This window comes from Oryctolagus cuniculus, chromosome 7 (assembly GCF_964237555.1).
Source record: "Oryctolagus cuniculus chromosome 7, mOryCun1.1, whole genome shotgun sequence".
Lineage (NCBI taxonomy): Eukaryota > Metazoa > Chordata > Mammalia > Lagomorpha > Leporidae > Oryctolagus > Oryctolagus cuniculus.
In genome coordinates, this window is record NC_091438.1 from 58,950,627 (window position 1) to 58,970,373 (window position 19,747).

The 19,747-nt window shown below is 51.1% G+C and overlaps 1 protein-coding gene across 1 annotated transcript; it reads left to right on the top strand.

Annotated features, from left to right (window-relative positions):
- Positions 1 to 4,899: 4,899 nt before the first annotated feature.
- On the top strand, positions 4,900 to 17,906 carry OVGP1 (oviductal glycoprotein 1; the record flags this gene model as incomplete). Its single annotated transcript, NM_001082105.1, is given in 11 exon segments — positions 4,900 to 4,924; positions 5,462 to 5,491; positions 5,904 to 6,108; positions 6,889 to 6,945; positions 8,436 to 8,601; positions 9,074 to 9,198; positions 10,366 to 10,474; positions 10,569 to 10,754; positions 12,290 to 12,406; positions 16,094 to 16,229; positions 17,169 to 17,906. Coding segments are annotated over 11 exon segments (1,428 nt in total). The 3' UTR covers positions 17,441 to 17,906.
- Positions 17,907 to 19,747: the final 1,841 nt, after the last annotated feature.

Below are 19,747 nucleotides of genomic sequence, written 5' to 3' on the forward strand. Positions count from 1 at the left end.
ACGCCGGTGTCCCAGGCAACAGCTTCACCTGCTGTGCCACAATGCTGGCCCCCATTTTGTTTAATTTTTAAATCTAGTGTTGCAAGTGTTTAAATAGTAATGCACTCTCAAGTTTGTGTGGAATGAAAAGAACAGAACAATGACAACAACAACAAAGAGCTGTCTGCTTAGCCCAGGGCTGCTCACCCTCTGCACTACTAAGTACCCTCTGTACTGCCTAAGTTTCTGTGTTGGGGCTGCCTTGTGCACTGCAGGGTGTTTAGCAGCATCCTTGGCTTCTATGCTTTAGGTACCAGATGCACACCCTCCACAACTGTTCCAACCCAAAATGTCTGCAGACCTTGCCAAGTGTCCCCAGGGGGCAAAACTGTGACCAATAGAGAACCACTGGCTTAAAAGGCAAAGAAAGGGACCAGGGACAGACGTGCAGTGACGTAGTCATCATCTCCTAATGATGGTCCTTTAGTCAGTTAGGATTTTTGTTTTGCTTTTAGTACTTTGTGTTACAGATAAAACTGCAACAAACAAACCAGTACTTTCTTTGCATATTTGGGCTAGTATATCTGTGTGGTACATTTCTATAAGGGAAAGTACTGGGTTGTAGGATGTGTGTGTTTAGGTTTGCAGTGTTGCCAAAATGACACCTAAAGAGATTAAGCAAATAACACTACATTTACTATTTTATTAAAGATATTCTTTTTTGAAGTGCCTTGACATTTAAGCTTAAATAAGGTCTATGAAAGTATAGGTTTATATGCTAATATATATTTTCTAGTATACATTAAAACAAATGCATTAGATATGAAGATAAAAAATCCTTCACACACCACCCCAAATCATCTTTTATATCAAGTATGGGGAAATCTTCATTGCCAAGATTGGATAACTGACTGGAGAATTGACACTGATCTGTAGTCAGCACTATTTGGATTCTCAGATTATTCAAGCCACTGATTTTGTTCAAGTCCTACTTCTCCATTCACAAGAGTGCTGTGAGGGATTCGGTCACATCTTTGTTAAAACCAAAGCACTTCAAAGCACTGAGAGCTTGCGTTTATCTAGATAAGTCTTCTAGAATATGAAAGTGGTTGCAGTTGTGTAGGAATTTCTTCAGTTAGTCACCCAAGCAAGAGACATTGGTAACTGTCTAATCTCCCTCGTGAGAAGAGCCCAAGCACTAAGGAGGAGTATTTTCTGAGCGTCCGGGCGGCTGTGTAAAAATAAAAAGCAATGGGTGTATTATATTTTTTTTTGACAACAAGAACTTGTGGAAAAGGATGAGGGCCAACAGAACAACATGGCATGCCAATTTTCAATAACCCTCATTCAGCATTTTGCTGTTAATCATCTGCTAGGCTCACAGAGTCACAGTTGCCTGCTCTTTGGCACGGTCATCCCTGAATTAAGCAGAGGTCATTCTTGCAGGTCCATTGTTAGGTCTTGGCGTTCTCAGCATCATCAGTTACTCTTGCAGGAATGGAGCGGTCAGGGCTGAGATCCATCCCTGCCACTGCGGCAGTGTGGGAACCCAGAAGGCTGAGCTGCAGGGGAATGAGGTTCAGATTGGCAGGCGAACTTGGCATCTGTGATGGGTACAGCCAGGAGTCTGTGTGGAAAGGCACAAGCCCAGTGGAGAATCTAATGTGCAGTCTTCAGTAGGGGAGCCGGCAGGTGGGGGACTCGGGAGTAGAGAGTGTCTGGTATTCCTTGTCAAGAAGATTTTAAGGAAGCTGGGTAGCTCTTGGGGTAGTGGGAGCCTGACAAGATTGGGTCAGGACCAGGCCCTAGGAGTCAAGTGTGGTGCTTGCATTTCACAGAACAGGAAGTCAGAGCAGAGAACAGACGGCAAGAATTAGAAACTGGGGAACAAGCACAATGTATACATGTATCAAAGCATCACAGAATTTTCTGCATCAATTAATGAACAGACAACCACATCAGGGTTAACCTAACCGATAATACAAGTTATTGCCAAGCCTGATCCAGTGTTCAGACCACTACCTCCCTCACAGGTTAACATTGGCCCAGGTGGGACTCCAGGGCCCCATTTCAGAGCAGGAACTGAATCTCGATCTGTTTGATAAAACAACTCATGTTTTCCTCACCGCACCCCTCATGCTGCTTCTTCATGAAAAAAGACACACACAGGGCCGGCGCCGCGGCTCACTAGGCTAATCCTCCGCCTAGCGGCGCCGGCACACCGGGTTCTAGTCCCGGTCGGGGCGCCGGATTCTGTCCCGGTTGCCCCTCTTCCAGGCCAGCCCTCTGCTGTGGCCAGGGAGTGCAGTGGAGGATGGCCCAGGTGCTTGGGCCCTGCACCCCATGGGAGACCAGGAAAAGCACCTGGCTCCTGGCTCCTGCCATCGGATCAGCGCGGTGCGCCGGCCGCAGCGCGCCGGCCGCGGCGGCCATTGGAGGGTGAACCAACGGCAAAAGGAAGACCTTTCTCTCTGTCTCTCTCTCTCACTGTCCACTCTGCCTGTCAAAAAAAAAAAAAAAAAAAAAAAAAAAAAAAAAAAAAAAGACACACACAGGGGACGTGACCAACCTGTTCACGAGGCCATAGGCTCCTTGAAGGAAGGAACTGCCTGAGTTCCTAGGGGCACCTGGCACGTGCTCAAGGATTATCGTTGAATATGTAACGAAAGCAAAGACCAAGGAGCAGGTGGAGACCCAGTCTCTGTGAAGTGAGTTTCTCACAGCGCTCCAGGGAGCTCGCCCTGCCCAAGATAGTCTATACTGTTTACTGTTTTAGTCCACAATAGCCAAGAAAACCGCTGTTTTAAAAATAGTGATTTTCCTGATGTTGTTCATACTGGAAATGAGGATAGATATTCTGTGAATGTGGCCACTGATCATTGTTATTTTTCTTGGTCATGTTGGAGGGTACTTCAAAACATTTGTGTAAAAATAGAATTAAAAGATAAGATCCTTTTGGTGCAAAAGTATTTGAAATCCATGTATAGGTTTTTTACCACATCATTTTCCATGCATTTTTTTAAAAAAAGATTTGCTTATTTATTTATTTATTTGAAAGGCAGAGTGACAGAGAGGAAGAGACAGAGAAAGAGAGATTTTCTATCTGCTGGTTCACTTTCCAAAAGGCTGCAAAGGACGGGCCTGGGCCAGGCTGAAGCCAGGAGCCAGGAACTCCATCCTGGTATCCCACATGGGTGGCAGGGACCCAAACACTTGGGACATCCTTTGCTGCCTTCCCAGGCACATCAGCGGGGAGCTGGATCAAAGTGGAGCAGCTGGGACTCAAACTGACACTCTGATATGGGATGCCAGCATTGCGAGTGACAGCTTAACCCATTTGGCACACACCAGCCCTTTCCATGAACTTTTTGAAGTCTCTTTGTGTTGTATCGACCCCTGCTTAGTACCTTGTGTTAGCACGTGTGGATCAGGCAGCAGGGACACATCTTTATGAGGAGGAAGATACAGCCTGGGACCCCCGAGGCAGAGGTAGAAACTGACGGCTGCTAGCAGCGGGGGCCTAACACAGACCTTTGTTTATTCTTGATACTGTGGTTGTTACACTTTCCCCAAGTTAGCTGTCAGATGTCCAGACGTGTCTTCATCACATTGCTGAGGGTCGTGCACATTCTCACCATTGCTGCATAAGCTGACTCCAATATTGTTGGCTCACTTAAAAATTCCGATTGTGTCTTCTCTCTTGAGAAATTGAAGGCTCCACCAACACTGAGTCTGTTTCTCAGCTGTGACCGCGAAGCGTGGAAGTGTGTCACTGGGTTTGAACCATTGTTCCTCTAAATGCAGAAAGCAAGCTATGTTACCGCATCTGCTTCACCCACTGACATCACCTGCCTGGCAAGCATCAGCCTTTGAGACCAAGACCCCTCCTGTGCTGCAGTTCACTGAGTCCTTACTATGTGCAAAGCACTGAAGGCACCCATTCTCATACATTCTCTCTCAGCCTCACACAACCCTGTGAGTCGCTATCTCCCTTTAATAGGTGTAGAAACTAAAGTCACAGAAGCAAAGTAACTTGTCCATGATTCTGAAGCTTCTAGGTCATGACACAGGGATTCAAATCTAGAATTTAAGCCTTGAAGTTGGGGCTGGCACTGTGGTGTAGCAGGTAAAGCCGCACCCTGCATTGCCGGCATCCCATGTGAGCACCAGTTCAAGTCCCAGCTGCTCTTCTTAGGATCCAGCTCTCTGCTAATGTACCTGGGAAAGTAGTGGAGGATGGTCCCAAGTCCTTGGGCTCTGCACCCACATGGGAGACCCAGAAGAAGCTCCTGGCTCCTGGCTTTGGATCGGCCCAGCAGCCGTTGTGGTCAACTAGGGAGTGAATCAGTGAATGGAAGACCTCTCTCTCTGCCTCTACCTCTCTGTAACTCTGCCTCCCAAACAAATAAATACATCTTAAAAAATACATTGATTCTTAGAAAAACAAACAAATAAATAAAACCCCTGAACTCAAAGCCTAGGCCCAAAGCTGGGTCTCATATTATTATAACCTCATATTATGCTGCTTCTCCAAGCACTAAGTTACAACAAAGGACTTATTGCCAAACACAGTGTTTCTTCCCATACACAGGCCATGTGGGACTGACTTCCAGGAAGTGGGGCTGAGCACCACGCAGGCCCGGGAGTGCTGCCCTGCCCTTGCCCTGGCCCGTGATGGACACCCAATTCCCTGCCAGTGTCAGCCAGAGCTGGGCTTTGTTGGCTCTGGGAGCCCAGCTGTTGTAGGGAGGGAGTACAGGTGGATCTGGGGTCACCGTGACTCTCATAGATCACCGATCCTGGCCGTGTGTGTGTGTGTGTGTGTGTGTGTGTGTTGGGGGGGGGCTGCTCTAGCTCTACACACGGGGCAGCTCCTATAAAGGGCTGGAGCTCTGGCCTCACAGCCGTCAGACCATTGAGATGGGGAGGCTGTTGCTGTGGCTTGGTGAGTGTGGCAGGTCCTGGCAGTGTCACTTACTCCAGGAAATAGCAGGCTTCTTGATTAGTTTTCTAGTGCCTAAGAGAGCTGCCTGGGACTCAGGGCCTAGGTTATGTAACAATGGACGGACACAGTGAAGGGTCAGAGGGACCCAGGGGGGAATGCTCAGACCAGTGGTTCCTCAGCCATCTCCTTAGACATTTTTATGCTTGTGTTTTACTTTGGACCAATCAGAATCTCTGGAGTGGAGGGGAATCCAGGATGTCGATACTGTTACATTTGTGCCAGGGTGAAGAATCACAGCCTAAAGTTTTTGCTGGCCCTGTGCAAAGCATGTGATAAAGATGGTGTCCACTTGAGAGGAAAGGGACTTAGGTAGATGTAGCGGCACTTGCTTACTTTAGAGGAGAGGGAACGAGTTGTGTCTCCATCTGTGTTTTGCAGCTGGAGGGGGTGCCCAGCTGGTGGGTGCACTTGCTCGCTGGAGGCTGTGCTGGGCTGTGTGATAAATCCCTGTGTGACCCTCCCCTTTGTTTTCTGCAGGGCTGGTTCTTGTGCTGGATTGCCACGATGGTAAGGAATTGTGTTCTGCCCTCTAGGGCCAGGAAGCTGCCCTGACTTGAGACGTCCTCTGCACTAAGCATCCCCTTCAGCCCCACCCTCCCCTGGCTCTGTTGTCGGGGGTTATTGATCCACTGCAGTTCAGTGGAGGATTTTGGTCACCGGCTGTGGCACTCAGTCTGTGCCAGAATCCAGACTTGCACATCTATTCTGACCAGGATTTAACAGGCATTCTTTCTCCACCCCGGGACCTTAGCCGTAGGGGAAGGACAGGAACTTGGCGTAGCTTCGCAGGATGTATGTGGGGAGGGAGCAGAGGATGCTGCAGTGGCCTGACCTCCTGGACTGCATTCCCACTGCTCTCTGCAAGCTGGGCCCTGTCCCTCTTGGTCTCTGCCAATTCCTATATGCTCTCCCTCACCAGGCGCTGCCTACAAGCTGGTGTGTTATTTCACCAACTGGGCACATAGTCGACCGGGCCCCGCCGCCATCCTGCCCCACGACCTGGACCCGTTTCTCTGCACACACCTGATATTCGCGTTTGCCTCAATGAACGACAATGAGATCGTTGCTAAGGATGTCCAAGATGAGCGAATTTTCTACCCAGAGTTCAACAAACTCAAAGAGAGGTGTGTTTGTATTAGCCCTGGGGGTCAGATTCTCAGATTTTGCAGAGACAAGAGGAGCATTAAACCCGCTTCCCAGCTACCCTTTGACTTCCCTGATTCTTCCAGTACTACCTCCTCTCAGGAGCACTCCCACCTTCAGAACTAGCCAGTGACAAACACCTTGAGCTCTTTCTCACCTCCTTGCCTTTGGCTGGCTGTTGCCTCTCTCTCCCTTCTCTGCCTCCCCCTAGCGGTGAGCTCCTCCAGGAGCACAGCAGTGTCTCCTGCGTCTGCACACCCAGTGCCCAGGTCAGTGGCTGGCGTGGAGCTGGTGCTCAGAAAGTGCGTGCTGAAGCGCTCCCCTCCCCAGCGCTCCTGGGTTCTTCCCCCTGCAAGGAAAGTCTCGCCAGGGCATTAATGGCTATCAGCGGACAGGGCGCTGAAGGTTGAGCTGGTGTGTGCTGTTCACCGACGTCTCTCAAGCACCCAAAGCAGTCACATGGTCATTGCTCCATAGACAGTTGTTGAAATGGAGGAATGTTTTGGGTAGCTCGTTTCTCCTGGAAGCATCCTGAGGGTGTGGGGGATTTGGTGGGCTGCCGACAGCCCGAGAGCTGCTGGGCTGTGATGACTCAGGGGTGGTTGTTATACTCCCCTTTCCTGGGCTCTCCTCTCTCCTTCACGGCACCTCCTTTCTCCTCTGCTTCCCCTGCCTCCCATCCCCCCATTTCCCACTGTTCCCCCAGTGAGTGAAGCAATAGACTGAGGACCCAGCTCACAACCCTCTCTCCCGCACCCTAGGAACAGGGAGCTGAAAACACTGCTGTCCATTGGAGGGTGGAACTTCGGCACAACCAGGTGAGACTACATCACCACCTTCTCTCGGGAGGGTGGCGCTCGTGGGCTAGAAGTGAGGACAGACTGGAGAGAAGAAGCTGGCATGGCCCTGCAGCTGGCAAAGTTGGTGCAGACACAGCCCCAACTCCTGACCTGGGTTCAAGGGACCCCAGGGTCTCTTGCATGGGGAGTCGGGGAGTCAGGAGTTCCTACAAGTATGAGAAGGCAGGTGGGAGGGGACGAGAGACAAAACGAGGTGGAGGTTTGTCTCCAAAGGCCTTGTTCAGAACAGGAAGAATAAACCCCAAATCTCACAGGGCCTGGGTTTCTTTGTTGCATAAACAGAGCCAGTGACATCAACCTCAGCAGTGTGTTAGAGGGAAGGAAGTGACACACGAATGCTTGGCGTGGTGCATGGGCCTGGTGGCCGCTCTGGTTAGCACCTCACCCTCCACAGGGCAGTGTGGGGATGACGAGGTCCTGCCTGTGCTCTGAGGAAGCATCCCCTGTCTCACGGCGGAGGCCTCCTTGCACAAGAGGGGGAGCTGGTGGCCGCAGTGAGGGAGGATGCGCCTTCCACGGGGCCCCCGGGTGCGATGGAGGAAGGACTGGTGTGTGAGCCGACAACTGGCTGTGCCCAGCACCGGGCAGCTCCTCTCCCACTTCAGGCACAAGCTCGGCCCTCGCATACATTATGTCCTCACTGCTCAGGAGAAGCTTACACCGTGGCTGTGTGTGTTCCAAGAGAAAGCAAGAGTCGTGGGGGTTGTGGAACTTGCCAGATTGCTCCCATGGGCCCCTCAGAGAGCGTCCAACTGGGAGAGGGAAAACAAGACAATGGAACCCAGGCCCATCTGCCTCTGAGTCTGCTCATTTTCTGCACTCACAGAGCTAGCCTAGAATCACTTAAAGTTAGGCTCTTATAAGTTGGAATTTTTCCAGAAATTTCTGTTCACTACGGAACAGAAAACAAAATGAAATAGAAAAAAAAAAAAAAAAAGGAAGAAGAAGAAGAAAAGAAAAAAAGAAAGCAAATGGAGAGGAAAACCAAAGGATGGGTGCCCCTTCACAGAGCACTGGCCTCTGCCAGGTTAGGCAGCTCAGACTCATAAATGGGCTCGTGGATCTTTCCAGAAGTGCTGGGTCAGTCCCCTCCCCTGATCCAGTTAGCGATGGCACAGGTATGGGGTTGGGTACCTGGTGGTGAGCAGACGGCAATGCCTTGCCAGTGGATGTGCTGTGTTTTGGCAGCAGAGCTGGGTGCAGCCAGTGCCACCACTGCGGGCTGTGCACTTTTTGCGTCTGCAGCTTCCCTCCCCATCCTCCCTGCTGCTCCTGGGTGCTCAGTCCTGGTGCTGGAAGCGGCGTGTCAGAGGCAGGGAAGCCAGAGCTCAGCCCTCCCTCCCTCCAGCGCTGTGGGCTGTGCAGGCCACTGGGCACCCGGCTTGCGAGGGTCCCGGGCTGTGGCTTGGCAGACAGCCCTCCCTGCCTCACCCCTGTTCTCTCTGCAGGTTCACCGCCATGCTGTCTTCATTCGCCAGCCGTGAAAAATTTATCAACTCAGTTATATCCCTGCTAAGGACACACAACTTTGACGGTCTCGACCTGTTCTTCTTGTACCCTGGGCTCAGAGGCAGCCCTGCCCATGACCGGTGGACTTTTCTCTTCTTAGTTGAAGTAAGGCCAGGCTGGGAAGCTCCGGAATGCAGAAATGGTTCTACTTTGTGTGGTATCTGGGCTCATGGCAGGGGAGGAGCACAAGGCAGGGGCAGGGGCAGGAGCGAGGCAAGACAGTGTTCTTTTGCTGCCGCCACCTACAGGCGTTGGGCAGAACTGTTGCTGACAGGTGCCCCATGGGTGATCCAGTCCCCGAGCCAGAGAGGGGCCTTGTCTATGCAGCCCCTTGGACTCTCTCGGGCAGCGTCCGCCTGAGCTCTGTGCTCCTGGGCCTGCCTGCACCCTTCTGTGAAGTCACCTTGGTAGACTGTGCCTGTCTTTCTCACGAGCCCGTGGGTGGGCGGGGACAGTGCCTAACTCCCCTTTGGGTCCCCAGAGCCTGGCTCGTGGGCTCAGGGAGCGTTTTCTGCCTGACGCTTGCTTTCCCGACTCTGTCCTGCCTGGGTCCACGCGCCTGACTCTTTCTCCCTAGGAGCTCCTGTTTGCCTTCCAAAGGGAGGCGCTACTCATCAAGCGCCCCCGGCTGCTGCTCTCCGCTGCTGTTTCTGGGGTCCCACACATCATCCAAACATCTTATGACGTGCGCCTTCTAGGAAAGTGAGTGCCTTGGTGGGGTGGGCCACTGCGGGGCGGAGGAGGGCTTTGAGCTCAGAACTCCGGAGCTGTCCAGCCTCTGCCTCTGACTTCACCGTGTGCCCGCCCTGCTGTCAGTGCAAGTTGGAGTGGGCTGAGGGGCACAGGCAGGCAGGAGAATTCGCTCCAGCATGCCCCAATGCTTTCTGTAGAGGATCAGCGGGAGGTGATGAAGAACCAGCTCTCCGCCTTATCATGGGCGGGGTTTTCTTGCAGAAAATCCCATGGACTTGGCCTCTTCCTGCCCAGAGTCCAGCTCTAAGTATACACTATGCAGTGATGCTGGCATGGAGGGACAGAGGAGTGACCAGCACTGCTACAAAAATAGAAGTAGATCGTCCAGGCACACCCAGTTCTCAGAGCAGGTCTCCACACCAAAGTTACAAGGCTTGCACGCACATCTTCTGGACACGCTGTCTCTGGGCTAATTTCCTCGAGTCTCAGAAAGCAAGGACTTGCAGATAAAGCAAGTGGGGCAGATGCAGACCAAAGGCGGGGATGGGAGGTGAGCCTATGAGTGATGGCGGTAGGAAGGGCGGCTCCAACGTGGGAGCGAAGGTGAGCACACAGTTTGTTAGTGTTGACCTCGTGGCCAGGCAGGATTTGGAGTCCTACAGCTTGGTGACTTTGGGCAAACAGACTATCCCAAGTTTGAACTTGGTGTACTTAGGCCGTTGGCCAGATTGAAATTAGATTAGATCAGTGTGCACCCTTACATCTTTGGCCTGGTGCGTGTTTCGCTAGACCTGATGGTCCCGAGAGCTTTCAGGAGGAGGTGGCTTTCTGCGGCTCCTGGAGTGGTGAGGCACATTCCTTTGCTGCTCTGGAGTAGCACCGCCTTCTCTCGGGCGTCCATGCAGACCTCCGTGAGCGGTATCAGGCCCTAGTGTGCTTCCTGCCCACCTCTGCCCACCTTCAGGATACTCCCAGAATGCCTAGACCCTGATGCATAGCTGTCCCCAGCCAGCAGTTTGTGCCGGTGGCTGCATCTCAGAGGGTGGCACAGCTTGGGTGGGCTCCACAGGCAGACAGAGCAGGGCTGCTCTGGCATCCCACATACAGCTGTTTGGCTCATCTGACATGAGGATCGGGCCTGCCTGACTGAGATCCTCCTCTTTCTGCCCTTCACAGACTCCTGGATTTCATTAATGTCTTGTCTTATGACTTGCATGGAAGCTGGGAAAAGTTCACAGGGCACAACAGTCCCCTGTTCTCTCTGCCCGAAGACCCCAAATCCTCGGTAAGATAGGTCCCAGGTGGCCCAGAATGTGCCCCTGAGCCCAGGCCGTGGGCTCAGAGTAACAAAGATGGGTCTGCGTTCCTTCTACCTGCAGGCATATGCCATGAATTACTGGCGAAAGCTTGGGGCACCCTCAGAGAAACTCATCATGGGGTTCCCCACCTATGGACGCACCTTTCACCTCCTCAAAGCCACTAACCATGGGCTGCAGGCCCAAGCGATCGGACCAGCATCTCCAGGGAAGTACACCAAGCAAGCTGGCTTCCTGGCTTATTATGAGGTGATGGGAGTAGGAACCTCTGTCTGGCAGTTAGGGCTCCCCTGCCCCAGCTGGGGCAAGGACAAGGGCAAGGGGCAGTGGCAAGAGGGAAGGCAAAGAGGAGTCTGTTGGGGCAAGGGAAATCTGCCATGTGCAAGGTTGTCCTTTTCTCTGGGGGAAGTTATCTGAGTCCTTGGTTAGGGACAAGGAGTTCAGAGGAGTCTGGAAGGGAACAGAAATTTCACCCCTCAAAACGATCTTAAATGTTGGGTGGGTAAATCCTGACTTCTAAGTAAAATTTATTCATATTAAGTATATATATATATATATATATATATATATATGATCTGATTTCAAACATGAAGAAGTCATGTCCTCCTCACCTCACTTCCATCACTAACAACTCATGGCCAATCTTGTTTCACCTCTGCTCTCTGACTTCCTCCTTCCCCACTGCTGGGTTCTGTTGAAGCAATCCCACGACCTCCCATAGCAGAGGTCCTTGCTCTCTTCTCCCCCAGCTGCACTCCTTCATCCCCGTCTTTAGGCTTGCCATGGCGGGAGTGGAGGGAACAGACGTGTACCCAAGGCAATGTAAGACATCAACGAGGTCAGTAAGAGGCACACGAGCACGTGGCTGCAGGGACTTGGGAGCCTCAGGGAGCAGGTGGATTCTGAGCGGCATTGGAAGCATGGGAGAATTCTGAGCAGGGGTGACAAGCTGAGAAGGATCGCCCAGGTAGAGGACAGCAGGTACAAAGGCACCAGGGACGTAGGGAGAACCAGGCAGAAGGCTACACCTTGGACGGTGCTGTAGATGCCAAAGATCTCTCCAGTCTCTGGCTGGCTGGCTGGCCGCAGGTATTTCCCTTCTAGTCCAATGAAATGTATGAGTGATGGCATAGTTGGAGTAATGTTTTTGAAGGATATTTCAGATCAAAGAGACTTTGGCAGACAGAACCTTTCCAGCACCCAAAGAAAAAGGCAAGCACTTAGACGTTCACACAGCACAACGTGAGCACCTCTGCTTCTTTGCGCCATCGTTCCTAGCACAGAGCCGGCACCCAGTAGACACTGAAATGCTCGGCAGGTTGTGACAACCTACTTTCCGCTGCCTTTAGGAACTTTGAAAGTGCTAGAAGTTCAAGGGCTAGCTTGATAACTAGCTCCCTCGATGGGGTCTAATGAAAGAGGAGAGACGTGGTTATAAAAACACCTTGAAAGGATCTAGGTTTGGTCATCAGATGTGGTGCTCGTACTACTTTGGTGCTGGCGTTACTTACCAAAGCCTGTCGTGGTGTCTTCAGGAGGGCATCCAGTCCTTGGTTCTGTCTCTCTCTCTCTCATTTTTTTTTTTTTTTTTGCCATGGACAGTAGAGGGAGGGACTGGTGTCAGCAGGAATTTGCTCAGAATTGAGAGGAGGGCCTCTGGGATGCCTTCCCATTCTCTCTTTGATCTTCCTTTGTCTTCTTCCTGTATTCGCTCTCCTGGGGCAATGTTAAACAGTTTGCTGGTGCTTTTCCCCATGGGGCTCACACGCTGCTCCTCCTGGCAGGTCTGCTCCTTCGTGCGGAAGGCGAAGAGGCACTGGATTGATTACCAGTACGTGCCCTATGCTTACAAGGGGAAGGAGTGGGTCGGCTATGACGACGCCATCAGCTTCAGTTACAAGGTGAGGCTGGTTCCCTTGCTCCAGCAGATCATTTCCCACTGGCTTCCATGGGCCCTGGTCCACTGTGTGTGTGTATGTGTGTGTGTGTGCGCGCACATGCATGGTATGGACTGGGTGAAGGTGAAAAGGTGGCGATGACTGGATCTGGGGAGTTTCAGGGAAACTTAAGTTTTAGCGTGCAGACCCTTCTTGTCCAACCATCTTATTTTCAAAAGAAGGAATCTTGATTCTGAGGGAATAAATATTTCAGTTCACACAGCTTTTGGGAGGGCACTGTCTTTTTTTTTCCCTTTGGACAAGATGATGCCATGGCAGGTAAATACCTACACAAGGTAGATGATACTAAGAATGGCATGAATATGACTGACAGGGGGCTGGGTGGGGGAGCCAGGGGAGGCCCCCTGAGGGAGGGGGTAGGAGTAGGTGTCGCAAGGAGAGCTCGGAGGGGCAGAAAGCTTGTCGCAGGTTCAAAGAAGAACTTGGGTGCAACAGAGGTTCTTTATGGAAGGACCTGGAGGCTGGTGAAAGAATTAAGTCTTCATGTTGTGGGAAAAATCAGGTTCCCGAGCAGGTGCGTGACCTGCAAGTTTGAGAGCTGCAGAACCTGACTGTGACCATGACCACCCACTCTGGTGTTTCATATACACTTGAGTATGAAAGGGTTGTTATACAACGTGAATTAAAACAGAAACATAGAGGTTCCTGAACCTGCCCCTGCTTTCGAATCACCCGAGAGACTTGATGTGTGTAGAAATTCCTGATTCTGCCTCTCAACATTCAGTAGGTCTTAGAAAAAAACATGGAAACTGTGTTAGTGTGTCTCCATGGGTAATCGGGTTGGTGTTTGGGAAGCTCTGAGAGAATGAGAGTCCGGGTCAGAGTGTGTAGGAGAGGCAGTTTATGGGTGAGAAGTTTCAAGATGTGGCTACTGCCTAGGTACTGGATCTTGCAAGCGGAAGTCACAGCACTGTTCTGCGAAGGCGTTTCAGAAGGTTCATGGAAACATGGAAGTAGCAGATAAGGTTAGATGCCAACGTTGTGGCACAGTGAGTTGAGCTGTCACCTGTGACATTGCATCCCATACTGGAGCACTGGCTCTGGTCCAGGCCACTCTGCTTCTGATGCAGCTCCCTGCTAATGCATCTGGGAAGGCAGCAGATGATGGCAGAAGATGGCCAACTACTGGGCCTCTGCCGCCCATGTAGGAGACCTGGATGGAGCTCCAGGCTCCTGGCTTCACCCTGGCCCAGGCCCAGCCATTGCAGCCCTTAGGGGAGCGAACCAATAGAGGGAAGATTCATTCTCTCGTTCTCCCCTCCCTTCAGATAATAAATAGTTTTTTTTTTTTTTTTAAATGATAGGCTTATTTAGTAAAAAATTGAAATCCATGCTTAGAAGATTTTTCAAAAAGCTCATGGAGAGTGTGCATTTGAAAGGATGCATGTTATGCATGGATCTCAAAATGTCTTTTTTTTTTTAAGATTTATTTATTTATTGGAATGGCAGAGTTACAGAGAGGCAGAGGCAGAGAGAGAAAGAGAGGTCTTCCATCTGCTAGATGGTTCAACAGTTGGAGCTGCGCCAATCTGAAGCAGGAGCCAGGAGCTTCTTCTGGGTTTCCCACTATGGGAGTGCAGGGACCCGAGGACTTGGGCCATCCTCTACTGCTTTCCCAGGCCATAGCAGGGAGCTGGATTGGAAGTGGAGCAGTTGGGACTCAAACTGTTGCCCACATGGGATGCCGGCACTGCAGGCGGTGGCTTTGCGTGCTATGCCACAGTGCTGGCCCCAGCAGGTGGTTTTTCTGTGGGCACAATGTGGTGGAGGAAGGCAAGAAAGACTCTTGGAGATGCCCCGGCAGATCTCCCCTGTTGGGGCAGGCGTGGCTTCCAGCCTCACCGCCTCACTCCGTGACATGGGAATGGAGGGCAGGAAAGAGCAAGGACTCAGTGGAATTACCCAGCTGGATAGGATTAAACATCTGACCCACAGGACATCAGAGAGGGCATCGACTCCACGTGTGGGAGGAAGGCCCCAGGACCAGCACGTGGGGGTGGGCTTGCTTTAAAGGGGCGTGACTGTGCCTTGCAGAACTAGAGAGGGGTAGGAGCCCAGCTTGGGGTGAGGCGTTAATGGTATTTGATCAGACTATTAGAGCTAAAAGAGAGCCTGGAGATCATGGTTGGGAGATAATTATTCCAGGATTTCTTGGTGCTGCTGTATAGTCTGGGTATTCTGAGCAAAGGAAGCTGTCGCACTATGCTAAAAATAGAGCCCTGCCAGTCCCCCTTCCCCAGAAACCACTGCTGGCACTGGATGATGGCAAAGGTCCGCTTCCTAGTGAGGACTTGTTTACATTGCACAGTGAAGCTCACTTGCTCTGGAGGGGAGCAGGGCCAGACGTGCCACCATCCCATAAAAGCTCCAATCTGATCACATTGGGGTTTCTCTGTGGTGCACACCCGGCTGCACGCGCCGGGGAACTTTAAGCCTCCAGCACATGGCTCTTTGAGTAACTGGAGGCGCGAACCAACTCAAGGTGCTATTCTGGCAGCTGTCTTCTTCTGTGGCTGCCAACAGTCTCTGATCAAGAGGTACAGAGTATGCGTGTGCATGTGTGTGTGTGTGTGTGTGTGTGTGTGCGTATGAAACTGGTAGGCTAACTTGTTAGCTTGTAAATAGAGTAAACTTTTAGAGCCTTCACAGCTCCAGACTTCACAATGCTGGGATTCCTCCTTCCATTTATTTTACATTTGGGGGAAGTAAAACCCAGAAAGGAGCACAATGACCAACTCACACAGCTGTTTGGATGTGAGGGGATCTCCTTTGCTCTATACCGTGACGTCATTGGCAGGCTAAGCGTAGGCCCTGGGCTTGAGTTAATGCACCCTGCCATTTAGGGCTGAGGCTTTAAAAACCACAGACATAAGCCTTTGTATTTTCTCATATGTGAAAAGACTATGATCCTCTCTGTACTTTATAGCACTAGTGTGAGATAAAGAAGTGATTTTTAAACAAAACAGCAGCATCTGTAATTTAGTATGATCATGGGGACCCAGAAGGATAGTAACTAACTTTCATTGAGCTTCAACTTGTGCGACGTGTTGACCCAAATGCTTTATATGAGGGGCTCTTTAAGAGACGTTCTGCAGCATTCCTACTTAACATCAAACACAAGACTGACCATTTTAACTGCTTCCGATCCCACAATTCGGTAGCATGCAGTGCATTTACATAGCTGTGTAACTATCACCATCAACTGTCTGCAGAACTTTTCATCTTTCCTGGTCAAAAATCTGTACAGCCCATCCCCCCTGCCCCGGGGGCTGGAATCACCATTCCGCTTTTCCTATCTATGAATGGACTGCTATAGATACCTCACGTCAATGGGCTTATGCAGGACTTATCATTTCCTTTCGCATAATGTCTTTGAGTTTCATCCATGTTGCCGTCTGTGTATCTAGGAATTCTTTGGATTCTAAAAATGCTGCAAATATTATTATTCCTTTTTTTTTTTTTTAACAAATAAGGCAACTAAGCCACACTAAGGATTATGTGATTTTTCAAGACCTCTTGTGGCTATTAAGCACCCCACTGCATTGCCTCCTGAAAGGGCTCTCTTCGGATTTTTGCCATTGTATGTGGCATGGAGAGTGGCCAGCAGTTAACTGACTACTGTTTTTACAGGCAATGTTTGTCAAGAGAGAGCACTTCGGGGGGGCTATGGTGTGGACACTGGACATGGATGACGTCAGGGGCACTTTCTGTGGCAATGGCCCTTTCCCCCTTGTCTACACATTGAATGACCTTCTGGTGCAGGACGGTGAGTAGCTTTGCCCTGCACCCTGGGTTGGGTGTCGCATGACCGGGCACTGGTGGGCCCCTTCTCCCAGGTCTAAATGCTTTGGTGCAGCAACAGTACATGGAAGGAAGAGACGTCGTGATGTCCGGCTAGTACGTACTCTGATCTTGGTTGGGACAGTTGGCCTTTCTGACCGCCTTCTTTGAGCTTCCCTTGCCCTACCTGTAAAATGGGAATAATCCTTACACTGGACATTATTTTAAGGACTAAATAAGATATAGAATGAAAATTGTACTGGCTCAGCTGGCACTCAGTATAGGTAATAGTTTCCATGTTTCTCCTGCCTTCACGGCAAGAACTGAGAAGGGAATTGGGTTCCTTTTGATGTCTCTTTCTGAGAGCAGAGGCTGCCCTGGCTGGTAGGAGCTGAAACAGCCTCAAAAGAGAGAGTGTAGCCCTGGTTCTGTAGACAGCTGCAGCTTAGTCAGGGCGCGGCTATGGGTGACTTCCGCCTGATTGTTTAGAACGTGTCACGTAGGCCCTCCTTGCTCTCAGCTTTGTCCCCGGTGCCTCTTGTGATATGGAACACAGGAGGCTTCTCCCTAGGGATTCAGTAAGTAAGGCGTTAGGCCTAGGGAGAAAGGTCTTGCCAATGGGATAGACAGAGAGGTCAAAGTGAAGACTTAAGCATAAAGAATGGGTAGGTTCCTGCTTGGGGTCATTCACTGGAAATGGAGCAAATTCACTGATAGGCTGGGGCCATGTCAACATGCTGGGGTGGCGGAGCGTGGCTTTCATGCGTTGGGGTTTCATCTCTAGCCTCTAGTGGGTACATTCTGAGATCCTCCAAGTCTAGATTTTTGGAGTAGATTGGAACCTGGGGTGGCTCTAGTACCAGAAATTAATCGGATAGAAAGGAAGAGGTAGGAATCTCATCCTTTCCTAATGATTTTTCTCCAGAGTCCACCCCGACACCTTTGCCACAATTCTGGTTCTCCTCTGCTGTGAATTTTTCAAGAACTCACCTGGCCGTGACGGAGCCGCTGACCACTGATATTAAGATTTTGCCCCCAGGGGGCGAGGCTATGGCCACTGAGAGCAGTGGGATGTCTGAAGCACCCAGAGGTGCAGCTGTGTCCCTCGGCAAGCACACTGTGGCTCCGGGAGAGAAGACTGAGCCCCCTGGGGTGAAGCCCATGACCCCTGGCAAGATGACGATGACCTCTGCTTGAGGTTGAGACCCTGCAGTGAAGACAGTGACTCCTGGAAGGAAGGCTGTGGCCCTTGAGAGACATCAGTGGCCCCTGGTGGGCAGGCTATGTCTCTGCAAGGGGACAATTCGACTTCCGAGGCAGTCACCGCCCCTAGGATAGGCAACATTAGCGTGCAGGTAGACGTTGGGAATGCGCTGCCGTCCTCTGTCCCTGTCGTCTGGGGCCCAGGTCTTGTTTCTGATAGCTACTTTATTCTCACTCAACTCAACGACACTTAGAAAAAAAAAACCCTGTCTCTCCAATAAAAGAAAACTCTGCGCTGGATCAGGGAGCCTACATCCAGCAGAAGCAGGGGCAAGCCCTTGTGTGTCGTCCTGAGTGATGTTACAGAAGCTGCCCGACCCCAGCCATCTGTGAGCTGTTCAGGGGAGAAGCCACGGAACATCAGTTGCTTTTCTGATGAATAAACTTAGAGACACAAGAATGTTCTCTGAGATTCTTTTCCAGAAATGAGCTGGGCAGCCCAGTTGTCAGCTTCTCCTTTTCGGGATCATTTCCCTCTGCTGCTATTTCTGCAAGGAGGGCGTGTGTGTCTGCTCCGCAGTGTGGACTCTGTGCTTCCTCCTCTGCCGAGAGCAAGCGCTCAGGTCACTGGCGGTCAGAGCAGTTCTCCGGAGCCCGCCAGGGCAGCTGGGAGAAGCGGCAGGGGGAAGCTGAGGCTTCCATCTGAATTCTCTGCCTGGTGAACTCCCAGTGGTTCCTGAAGCTCCCCTTCCCCCCTAATTATTCTCTCTACAAGAAGTGGTTGAGAAGGCAAATGATTTTCTAAATTAGTTTCTGTAGTGCCACCTACATGCTTGTCCCAGTGCTCCTCCAGTGCTCCCATTGCCACGCATCCCACAGTGCAGCCTACCCAGGAGCATTTTCTGGGTATGAGAGACCCTCCTAAATTACCGTAGATGTGGGACCGAGTCTAGCCCTCCACTTGCAGGAGCCAATGCCACACAGCATGGGAGTCTCACTTAAGCCCTTTATGAAGTATAGCGTCAAGTCTTTGAGCCAGGTGTCTCACATTGAAATGCTCATGGGACCAGGTGTCTATAGGACAGACTGGGGCCTTTGAAGGCGGGCAGCCACATGCTTGTGTTGCCACAGCAGCAGTAGCATGTCAGTTAGCTACTGTCGCGTAATGAACCAATCCTAACTCTCGTGGCTCAGAGAGCAGCCATATATTTAGCTCATAGTTCTAAAAAACGTTGACAATGTGGCCGGGGTTCAACTCAGTGATTCCAGTGTTTTGTGCTGGTCTTGGCTGGAGTGGCTCATGCATCTACAGTTAGTTAATTCACTGGACTGGGGCTGGCTGATTTTTTAACAGTGGCCCTGGCTAGGCTGACTGAAGCTCCTTCCTGTGAGATCTTTGATTTCTCAGCTGTGTAGCCAGGCCTGTTCACATGGTCACATTGTTACCAGGAAATGAGAGAAACCTTCAACAGACAATTCACTATTTAAAAGTTTATGTATTTGAGAGGAAGACACACACACACACATACACATCAGGTGTTGAACACAGGTACTCTAATATGGGATGAGGGCGTCTTAACTGCTAGGCTAGCTGTCTGCCCTGACAATGGATTTTTACAAATATTTTACTTATTTACTTGAGAGGCAGAATTGCAGACAGAGAGAGGAAGAGACAGAGAGAGGTCTTCCATCCGCTGGTTCACTCCCCAGCCGCAATGGCTGGAGCTAGACCGATCTGAAGGCAGGAGCCAGGAGCTTCTTCCAGGTCTCCCACACAGGTGCAGGGGTCCAAGGACTTGGGCCATCTTCTACTACTCTCCCAGGACATTAATAGAGAGCTGGATTGGAAGAGGGGTAGCCGGGATGTGAACCGGCACCCATATGGGATGCTGGCACTGCAGGTGGAGGCTTAGACTACTAGACCCCAGCACTGACCCCAACAATTGATTTTTTAAAAAGATTTATTTATTTGAAAGATGTAGTTACAGAGAGAGGTAGAGGCAGAGAGAGAGAGAGAGAGAGAGAGAGAGAGAGAGGTCTTCCATCCGCTGGTTCACCCCCCAGATGGCCACAACGACCGGAGCTGCCAGGAGCCAGGTGGCTCTTCCAGGTCTCCCACGTGGGTGCAGGGGCTCCAGGTCTTGGGCCATCTTCCACTGCTTTCCCAGGCCATAGCAGAGAGCTGGATCGGAAGTGGAGCAGCCAGGACTAGAACTGGTGCCCATATGCGATGCCGGCTCTTCAGGCCAGGGCATTAACCGGGGCCACAGCACTGGCCCCGACAATTGATTTTTAAGTCTA